Source organism: Indicator indicator, chromosome 3 (assembly GCF_027791375.1).
Source record: "Indicator indicator isolate 239-I01 chromosome 3, UM_Iind_1.1, whole genome shotgun sequence".
Taxonomy (NCBI): Eukaryota; Metazoa; Chordata; class Aves; order Piciformes; family Indicatoridae; genus Indicator; species Indicator indicator.
The window spans coordinates 31,068,750-31,080,335 of record NC_072012.1 but is presented as its reverse complement, the minus strand read 5'-3'; the positions used below and the strand labels follow the sequence as shown (position 1 = coordinate 31,080,335).

The following is an 11,586-nucleotide window of genomic DNA, read 5'->3' as shown; positions in this document are numbered from 1 at the left end:
GTTGAAAGGTTTCCTGCAGCCTGAAATGACAGAGAGCTTTATATAAAGGACATCCCTATTTTACAGATAAGGAGTAATGCTTACTCTTGCTAACAGGTATTAATCTGAAGAAATATATTGTATGGTAAAGCATTTGACAGACTACCAACCTTCTGAATGCCCAGAGAGCATTTAATTTTTGTCTGATCAGAAACATTTAATGTTGCTGCACATACTACAATGGAAACTCTAAGACAAACACAAAGCTTTGGTATCTGTGTTACCTTTACGTATCTGCTAGCATCTGGTATGGTGCTCACCATGCTTCTAGTTTCTTGCTGCTCATCTTTGAACATAAGAGCTCGTCCACTTGTTTCGAATTCATCTTTCCTTTCTATATGGAATGCTCCTACAGAACTTTGTACTGAAAGGAATGGAGTGCAGCTGGACATGAATTTTTTTTCTCTCATTGGAAGCACACTGAAGACATCCATTGGGCAAAACATCACTCTTTTCTATCCAGACAGGCTTGGCTACTATCCCTACATAAATGAAGTCACAGGAGAGGCATTCAATGGAGGACTCCCTCAGCATTCACTGCTGGACAATCATTTACAGAAAGCCAAAGAAGACATTCAGTTCTATATTCCTTCGGATGAACAGGTTGGATTGGCTGTCATTGACTGGGAAAATTGGAGACCTGTGTGGATAAGGAACTGGGGATCAAAAGATATTTATAGACAGGAATCCATTGAACTGGTTCAGCAGAGAGACCTCAGTCTATCAGAAGCTGAAGCCAAGACTGTAGCAAAAATGGAATTTGAAGCTGCAGCAAAATCCATTATGCTGGAATCTTTAAAGCTGGGCATAAAAATGAAGCCAAATCGTCTGTGGGGTTATTACCTTTATCCAGACTGTTATAACTATGATTACAAACAAAACCCACATAACTATACCGGAACCTGTTTAGATATTGAAATAGAAAGAAATAACGAGCTTAACTGGCTGTGGGAGAAAAGCACAGCACTTTATCCATCTGTCTATCTAGAGACTGCCTTAAGATCTTCCAGAAATGCCCAGCTCTTTGTTCGCAACAGAGTTCAAGAAGCCATTAGAATTTCAAAAGTCTCTAATTCTACTCATCCCCTTCCAGTTTTTGTATATACACGTCCAGTATTCACAGATGTCTATGAGGAATATCTCTCCCAGGTGAGTGGAGTTAGACCTTAAATATTTCAAATTTAAGTGGAGAGAAATTACCAGGTACATTTACTTAGCAAATACTCTAACTTGTATCAGAAAAAAAAAAGTGTGTAGTTGTTGTATTAAAAACTAAGTTAATCCATCAAAGAATTTTGATCAAGCACACTAATAGGTCTATTTTCAAACCTTCTTTATGTTGTTTATCAAATAGTATTTTGTTCTCTGAGTAGTCTTCAAATGTAGCAAAATATTACAAATGCAGAAAGCTACACTTTTCCCTTCATGTTTTTATATACACCCACCCTATCGAAGATACCACCAATCTGGGGATGGAGATGCTCTGATGAAGCCACCACCAGGCATTGCCTGCAGCTCTATGGATGCCTTCAAGGAGCAAGGATTGCTGAGAGGGTCCCTGCCTGGCTCCTAGTTAATAATTTAAATCCTGTAATCCTGGCATTCTTTCTTTTTGTGTTATGTCCAGCAGTTGATTTTATCTTGTTCTTTTTCTACCCACAGTCCTCTCCCATCCCAGATGGGCTTTAAGATTTTGTTAGGGCTGGGCAAATAGCTGACCCTAAAAGGAGACCCGAATAAAACCAAATTTATCAAATCAATCTCTGTAAAAGGCAAATTCCTGTGGATGAAAACTCTTTCTCTTGCTGCTTTTCTGCGTTAGCACTTAGAGCACTTTTAGGTAACTAAAAAAAAAAAAAAAAAAATCAGAAAAGGCAAAAGGATAAAAAAGAAGTAAATCTATGTTTTCCAGCCTCTGCTTCAGGCAGCATTACTGAAACCAGGTACCACCAACTCTGAGAAGCCAGGAGGCAATGAAGCAAAACAAAACTTAAAATGGTTGGAGGAGGGTATGTCATATGCCTAACCACTGGCTCAGTTTTACTGCCTTGTTTTTTAACCAGATGACATATATAAATTGGATATAGTTGCAAAATTATCTGGCATTGCCTGTGCAACCCAATCCCATAACAAAATAATGTAATCGAGAGCAGAATGTCTGCATCATGTATAATTGCTTGCTGTCTTCAAAGTTGTTATTTTGGATATGTAATTTACTATATGTATAATACCTTTTGCTCTTATTTTATAGCTTACTTACATTAGTATGATTCTTTGCGCATTTGCCCTCAGGATGACCTGGTAAATACCATTGGAGAATCTGCTGCACTGGGTGCTTCTGGAATTGTGATCTGGGGTGATATGAATTTAACACAAAGTAAGGTATGCCAGCTTAATTATTACATGAAGACTGTAACTGACTACACAGCATAAGAGTTCAATCTTTCAAAGTATCAGTGCTTGCTCCGAGTAACCAGACAAGGCACCATGATAAATGTAGGCAAGTTAGCAATTGTTTAATTAATTTAATGAAAGAATGCCTGTATCTCTGTTACACTCCAGACATAAAGTACAGGAAAAAAACTCTTGTGCTTTCCCACAACAATTTTCAAAAGACTCTTGCTTTTTAAAGTTGTGCACTTAGCAATACTATTTAATGCACTAGGAGGAGTTAGTCTGAAATTTCAGCTCTAGCCTGTTATGTGTATTACTTTGATTAATTTTACTGTAAGAAAGATCTGAGTCAGAAGAGGGAAAAAAAACCAACTTGTTTTAGGAAGGTCAAATATGTAGTTTGAGGAACGTTGCTACAAAGGAGTTTAAATAAATCTTTCATACCCAGGCAAGCTAGACATAACAAACTACTACAAGGGAAGACTTCTGAACTCTTCTAAGGGCAAAGAACTGAAACTCTTCAGCAATGCTGGGCCTCCTACCATAGAAGGTACAGCTAAATAAACCTCCATGGCTTTGAAAGGGTCAAATTCTCAAAATCATCCCAATGACAGTTGCACCCAAAGAATTTTTGCCCAACAGCTTTTACTGCTTGAATTGTGAGATGCGCATAAGCAAACAGAACTTCCCAAAGCCCAGTCAGATTTTTTTTGCAAGAATCGATCAATCAAAATTTATAGGCAGGGTTTTTTATATATAACTAAAATAAAACCAAAATAACTACATATATCTCAGATTCACTGAAGTGATCTCAATGAGTATGAATATTAGCTGTATCAATATGTAGTATTAGGTAAATGCCATCAGGAGACATGAAGTCAAAAACAAAGAAAGAGTTCCCAAAACTACTGGTTATTACGTGGCTCCAAGCACACATAGAATATATGCCAACTTCATGATCAATTAGGATGAGCAGTTCTCTTGGCATACTTTAAATTTGACCATCCTCCCAAAATGCCTTCCATTTAAAAAAGCCATGAAAGCTCCCTACTTCTGCAGCCTAGCTATTCAGGTCAGACAAAAATGGTTTGACAGAAAAATTACTTCTTTAGGCTGAAGAAGAAAGGTTTTGGTTGGGGTTTTGTTTGTTCGTTCGTTTGTTTGTTTTCCCAAGATCCCTTCAAACCATTCCACACATAAAAAGGAACTTGGATCCTTCATGTAACTTTTTCAGTTGCATCTGATTCAAAATGCTACATGAAATACACAGATAAAATAAAAGCTTAAAGTCATTGCTTTCTCACATAAGTGCTTTTTGTAACATCTCCAGCAGTTACCCAAGACAAATCTGTTATGATCCTTGAACTATACGAACTTCTCAGATAAACTTCCAACAACCAGTAACTATTACCAAAACCTCAGGAGAAACATTCATAGATACCCACTACAGTACTGGTATTAGAATGACAGCGCCTTAATGGTTTCTATACTAAACTATGCAGATTTGATGTTCTTTTCACAGAACACCTGTAGAACTCTGGACAACTATCTTAGGAAGACTTTGACACCATATCTCATCAATGTCACAATGGCAGCCAGAATCTGTAGCCAAGTGTTATGCCAAGACTCTGGTGCTTGTGCACGGAAAAAGTGGAATTCCAGTGACTATCTTCACTTGAACCCTGAGAATATTGTCATTCAAATGACAAAGGATGGAAAATACACCCTACAAGGGCAACCAGCATTTCAGGATCTGCAAACATTCACAGAAAAATTTGATTGCCACTGTTATGCAGGGCACAGTTGTGAACCTACAGCTGATATAAATGACATCCATTACCTCCATGTTTGCATTTCAAAAGATATTTGCATTCACCTATCTTCAAATTCACTTTCTAATGTAGAAGCCTCTGAAGAAAAGACCCTGTCTAACAGAACTGTATTTTCATTTACCTCTCAGAGTGAGGCGATACTATCCACACATCCTGAAACAGAAGATTTTCAATCTACCTGTGGAAATAATATACTCAATAAAACAACCACAGAATATAACACCATCACAGCTGCCTCTAGATTTGATTTAGAAGCAAATGATACTCGTACTTTCAGTAGTTCTTCGTCCTGTAAGATAAGGATGGTTAATCTGTTCTGGTTTATTTTAATTTTGAGATCCTTAACATAAATGATTCACTAAGTAAGAACATTCTTTTCCCTGACTATGTTTGAAATTCTGAAGATTTTATTTACAAAGAAAATCTGGTTCCTGAAGGGCATGTGATTTTATCTGTATCAGGTAACCTTTTCCATTCTATAGGAGACACTTCAGCCTGAATGTATTTCTTCGGTTTAGTTCTATAAACTACTGTTGGTGCCAAAGATATACTACTTTGTATATAATGATTATACCATATGAAAGGATAATCCAGACTAGGGAACATTTTCTTTACAGTTGACATTTTAACATGAAAAAAAAATCAATAATGATGTTTTCTACATTTCAAGGTAAGCTAGCTAAATACATCTCAACTTGGATTTCATTTGAGTCTCAGCAGTCAACAGATTTGATGCTCTATGCAAGAATTAATTTAACTCCACATGAAAATTAGCTCTTAAAATTATTTGGCTGAATTTTAAATCAATAGGACTTTGCAGTGCAAAACCTACCTGACTAATGTAATGTTTCTCTACTTTTAAACAACATCTGTAGGGACATTGTGGTTTTTCTCTTGTCAATTAAATATATTTCAAACTCTTCAAGAGGTTCTAACTTCAATTTAAATGTTGACTTCAAATATTACAACTCCTCTATTTAAAATTCCAGCTGTAGCAGTTTACCCTTCTTTCTTTCTTCTCCTCTTCACCCAAGCCCTCCCCCTTATTTCAAATGTCCTCCCCTTAGTATTCAGTTTTTCTGTCTGGCCAGTTATCACAACTCATGTGATCTGCCTCTGCACTCCCTACCAGCACTGGTCACCAGTCTTAGTTACTCTGTCCAGCCAGTCCTAGCAACTGGATATGACTGAGTGTTCTATTTCATAGAATCATAGAATAGTTTGGATTGGAAGGGGCCTTTAAAGGTCATCTAATCCAACTCTCCTGCAGTAAACAGAGACATCCCCAACAAGATGACTTTGCTCAGAGCCCCATCAAGCCTGACCTTGAGCATCTCCAGGGATGGGGCCTCCACTACCTCCCTGTACAACCTGTTCCAGTGTTCCACTACCATCACAGCAAAGAACTTCTTTGGACAAAAGCCTTTGAGCATGGGACTTCTCTGTGCCTATTTCCCAAGCTGTGTCTTTGGCGAAAACCAGTTTGTTCCTTAGGAAAACCCATCAGCAGAGGCTGCAAAATGAGTGACAGTCAGGACATGGAACTCCCTTTCCTACCCTTCTGGTGTCTGTGATTAGGACTACTTTTTAATCCACTTTGCAACAGAACTAAGACTTAATATTATTCCACTGCCAAAAGGAATGCAAAAGTAACAGAGATAACTCAGAATTATTTCCCAGTATCATGTCAGGAGTCTAGTTACGATTTACATATATTCAGTTTAAGCATTTAGAAGCAATTAACTGCTATTTATTTGATAAAATAACCTTTTAAAATTATTATGTCAGATACTTAATACATGGCTGGACTTCTAATGGGTGAAGCATGGCTGCTGGCATGGATACATTAAAAAGTCTCCCTTAAGCTAGATATGATCTGCATAAAGAGATCATCACCTCTCACAGTTACCATCTGCCTCACTGATGGAAGTACCTGAATTTCAATATATTTGCCCTTTAATTAAGAAAAATGTGTGCCTTAATCTAGCAGTCAACACATATTATATCCATTGCCTTTGAATTTTCAGGTTGTCATTCATAATGGACATGCAGAAATACAGATGAAGCCTTTAAAGGAAAATGATGTTTTATAGCTTCTGGGCAGCAAGTTACCAAGAGGAAGTGTTTTCTCATTGCAGTTACTATGTTAAGTTCACAAATCAAATCTATTTCTGCCATTAATGTTTCAAGTAGAATCAGGAATAAAAAAAAAATATATACATAGCAGACTGGCACAAAAGAAGCCATCCAGTTTTCATCACCTCTATAAAAAACATGTTTTTTTCACTGATGCTTTGATACTGGTTATTTGCTCCTGGGTATACAAAAGCCATAGTATCATAATTTCTGTACCTTAGATCCCTCTCTTTCACACTCCACTTGTGGTAACTATCAAAGGATTTCTAAAAACTGGAAACATTGCTAATGCCTCAGTATATGTTGCATGACTTACATGAAGTTTTATTTTTTCAGTACAACACTTCAACGTGGGTAAAACCTTACACCGGCACATAGAGTTCTAGTTCAAAGGCTGCACTGCTTTGTTAAATATTTGGCAAAGTTTCCTGAAGTTAGGCTTGTTTGTATCTACTTCTCTGAAAGATTGTGGATCTGTGACATTTTGTGGTATCAGAGCTCACAGGTTCACAAAATCTGGAAGCCTTGTCATAAGTATGTCTGACTATCAGCCAAGTAACAGCACACGGAACATTTCTGATGGGGAAAGTGTGAAATTACCAGAAAAAGGAAGAATGAGAAGTTAAAGTCACTGAACAGTTGAGATAGAGCACTCAGGACCTCCCAGATGAAGTGAACTGCAGAAGAGTGAAGCAACGGGGAATGCGGACAGACCAGTCTCTTCCCATTCAACAGTATTTACCTACCTGGCATTTAATACATCCTTTCCCAGAGGCACATTGTAATGATAAAGGTACACAGTAATTGATTTGTTAATTAGACTTAGACACCGGATCCCATTTCTTTTTTTCTTAAGAGCAGCCAGTTCCAGAAAGGGAAAAGGAAGTTGAGAGAAAAGCAGAGTATTGCAATAAACTGTCCATAGAAATGTGTCTTCCTAAGCTGTGTGCATAAATAACTAGCTATCTTCTGCTCTGATGTGCAGTGCTTTGCCAACCACCTTTTGAACATTCATTTGGGATATCTATGTTATCTACATGCATCTGCAATTCATGTTTTAAATCCTAGAAACTTGCCATAGTAAGATTCTGGCCAGCTATATGCCCTCTACAATTATTTTCCAAATATATTATTTTGCTCTGTATTATATTTGTCTTGTCTATATGCTAAGAAGCCACTATAGGGTTAGCAAGTCCCTATAAAGTAAGGAAAAAGAAAGAAAAGGGGTGCTATGCCTTGCATTACTGGTGACTATCTTCATTCAAAGCCAAACATGTATTCTTCTAAAGTGGACCCTTCACCTCCCATTCAGTGCATTTCCTGTAATCATGAGTTGTCTCTCTAGCCTTATAGTTTCAGTTTCTTATATTTCTGTATTATTCAAAACATTAAATACTAAAGGAAAATTCATTTACCTTTGATTGCCAGTCATTATTTTGTACTTCTCCATTCTAGGCAGAATTCAGGCTGGCAACTCTTAGGAACTTAGGAACTTAGGGAAATGCTAAAATGGGTTTAATGGTCTAAATTAAAGTCATTTGAGTACCTCAAGTGTGCTCCTTAAATGCCTAGAAATGTTAATTGAAATTCTTCTTCTCTATGAAGAATCTGGATCGGGTTTATTGTGTTGCTTACTCTGGGATGCCCAAAGATATCAGCACTTTTGAGAGATACCTATTGGAACTTACAGAATCTGAACAGAAGTGAAATCATAGTCTACTTGTTCCCTGCCTTACCATTTTTTTTTTTGCTTCTCTATTAAAAATAACAACATGGAGACAGATTTTGAGAGACAGAACAATAAGAAAATAAGACAGCCTAGGATCCCAAGGAGTACAGCAAATTTGCTTTCATCCCTGAATCACACTGGGACACCGTTGTATATACATCAGCAAAGAATTGTGTAGAGTATTTCAGACCTATGTAATATGTACAAAACTCCTAGACATAAATTAGATTTGTACAGGTACCTATCCATCACTTTTCAATACAAACAAGACAATAAAGACCATTATAGAATTTTAAAGCACAGTCAATTATGGAGTATTGATGACCTTTTTAAGAAGACAAATTCTGTCAATCAAGCATACACATTTTACCCTTACATGAAAGTTTTTTCACAGTCCCTTCTGTGTCCATTTGCACTGGCAGACACCCATTCTGTCAAAGCAAAATAGTCTGCAAAATTGGGGTCTGAGATTTCAGACAGATAGAAAAATGACATTTACTGCATGGCTTAAAAAAAAATACTGCTTTACTTAACAATGATTTCATCCTTCTTAAATAAATATTTTTGTTGCTGTTCTTTGTTGGCAGAGTTTCTTCCTGTCCAACTGAAACCCACTGTATCAGTGGCTGGAAACAGATTAAAAAAGCTGACTGGTCTAACTTCATCTCTTAATATTTCTAATTGTTTCCCAAGCTGTTGGCTGTCCCAGAGCCTTCTGTCTGTCTTTCTGGAAAGACTCCACTGAAATTTAACCCAGCATCATGATACTTTTCTTTATGATTACAGTCATATAAAACCATGCAGTACTCAAGATCAATCATAAGTTTTCCTATCTGCCTGTCAAGGATCAGGGTCTTTAGAGAACAGTTCTTTCATGTGATGTTCTGAATCTTTCTCAGCTGTTTCCCTCTTCACTGTTAGTAGTATCCAGCACTACAAAATCTTCCTGTATTTGCTGTCCCCTCATTACATACAAGAAAGTAAAGGGCAAGGAGGTAAAGGGCATCTATCAATATTAGCAGCCTTAAGGAAATAATATGGGATTTCATTATGTTCACTAATGTGTTACCATGATCATGGTATATATTGATTATAGTTCTCCTTAGCTAGTGGAAATTAGATGACATTTTTCAGTGCAGGCTTGTATAACCTTTAGTTTATAACTGATAAAGTATTTATCGATTAATAATCAGACATTATGAAAATTAATGTGAATCACTACTTTATATATTCACCCAGCATTCTGTTTCTGTGCATATAATTACAGACCATTGTGTTCAGCTGTATGTGTGTGTGTATATATATATATATATATATATATATATATACATGGACATCAGACAATTCTCTGCCTTTGTTTTCACATCAGAAAATATATTTATTCAACAGAACTTCAAGATACCGCAGAAGAACTATACCATAAACTGACAGTCTCCTGGAGCACACTGCTGCCCCAGGCTACCAGCAGGTTGAGACAAGACTATAACTTGCCCTTGCCAAGTGATGGTTTCCTGAAGCAGGGACCTAACACCCATTTAAAGGGAGACTAAGGGTACACTGCAGTCCCATAACAATAATATTGTCAATGTCTCAACACAGCAGGAAGTACCTTGCTGCTGGGACAGATAGTAATTAAGGACACTGGACTAATAATAGACTTAGGCTGTCTGGATAGCCTATATATTGTCTCAGTATGTGCTGCATATACCAATATACCAATAGGTATCTATGACACAGTTCCCGAGTTAAAAACCTTGATCTGCACTGCTCTGCCAGTGTTACAATCCTTACAGAAATCCTTTTTTTACCTCTTCCCTCACTGACAAAAATTTAAGATGCATTTTGAAGAGTCTGTGCTAGCCAGCAGAGGGCAAGGGTGATGGACACAGACATTGGCACATTACAGTGCTTTCATCGGTAAGTTCAGTACAATCTTTCCATTCTCTTTAACAAAGCAACTTCTTGACTCTGGCCTACAAACAGAAAAGATGGCTAGCCCCTCACTAATACAGCATTTCATAAACAGAAAATATCTATGTTTCCCAGACACCTGGTGTATTACAAGAAATTCGAAATACGAGGGTGAGACATCATCTCATGCCCTCCTCTTTAGAGAATTCATTCAGCTGAAAGCCTCTCCTCATTAAGATCTTCAGCTGTCACCAAGATCCATTCTTAAAACTACAGAAAATATCATCTAATCTTTTTGGTAGTACTCTGAAGTCGAGATTTGGAGCTCGAACACCTCATTTCTCTTCACAGAATCACAGAATCAATAAGGTTGGAAAAGACCTCAAGGATCATCAAAGTCCAACCCGTTACCCAAGGCCTCATGACTACTAAACCATGTCAACAAGTGCCACGTCCAATCTCCTCTTGAACACCTCCAGGGATGGTGACTCCACCACCTCCCTGGGCAGCACATTCCAACATCTAACAACTCTCTAAATGAAGAACTTTCTCCTCAGCTTGAGCCTAAACTTCCCCTGGCGCAGCTTGAGACTGTGTTGTCTTTCAAATGTGGAAATATCTGGATATGCAGTATTGGTTCAGGTCAATTTTTTTGTATTTATAGTATCACAACCATCATCATCTGAAATGTAAGATCCACTGTTATAATTTTTCATAACACAAATAAGCCTCTGCAATGCAGTAAGCTGCACTGGAGACAGACCACTTGGAAGACTCAATATGCTAGGTGCTATGTGGCCCTGTAACACTGGTAAATTAGTTCCCAAGTATGTAAAGCTCAATAAACAAGACAGAAAAGCAAAATACTTTATTGATGGTTAAATGTTTCCCAGAAAGATTCAGTAGTTTGTCTACAGTCACATGGCATAACGATTTGTGGCCTTTTGTGCCCCAGCTCAGGCTTTTAGCTACAAGAATAAATGTCTCTTGAACTGCTAATTATAGCAAGTTAGCAGTATTTTGACATACAATATTCTATTACCAAACTGCAAAATAAAGAATTGCCTTTCATATAGCTTTGTAAAAGAGGTTATAGATTTTAGAACATAACAAATCTTTGAACTTGGACAAACACTTCAAGACTTTTTCACATATTTTGACCCCGTAAAAATCTGTAGAAGATTCCAGTCAGTTGTGTGATATGCAGAGACAGGAGAAATCCTTTTATTTTTCAGCTTGAAGGCAACCACAAACACTTCAGCTATTCACTCAAAATTTGGTAATTGGTTTGGGTGAAACAACTTTAAAAAAGTAAGATACATAGTGGAAAAACACTAGTGTTTTGCATGTGAATTTCTTCCTGGTCCTTTGACCCATCCAACCAGAATAATCCATTAATCTCAATGTCAGCTTTTCTACCCACATCTCCAGTGATTCCCCAGTTATGTTTAGCATAAGTGGCAACCGGCTGGCAAATGTGTGACTGCTAACTGGAGGGAAGATGTAGGTATGTACTGAATGCCCACCTGGCTGTTGCTAAGAGGC

At 37.4% G+C, this 11,586-nt stretch overlaps 1 protein-coding gene across 1 annotated transcript; it reads left to right on the top strand.

Annotated features, from left to right (window-relative positions):
* Positions 1–219: 219 nt before the first annotated feature.
* Positions 220–4,615, top strand: LOC128980989 (hyaluronidase PH-20-like). The gene is made up of 3 exons (XM_054399613.1): positions 220–1,188; positions 2,332–2,421; positions 3,956–4,615. Exons 1-3 carry the CDS (start codon positions 220–222, stop codon positions 4,613–4,615), a joined length of 1,719 nt encoding a protein of 572 aa, XP_054255588.1.
* The last annotated feature ends 6,971 nt before the right edge of the window (positions 4,616–11,586 follow it).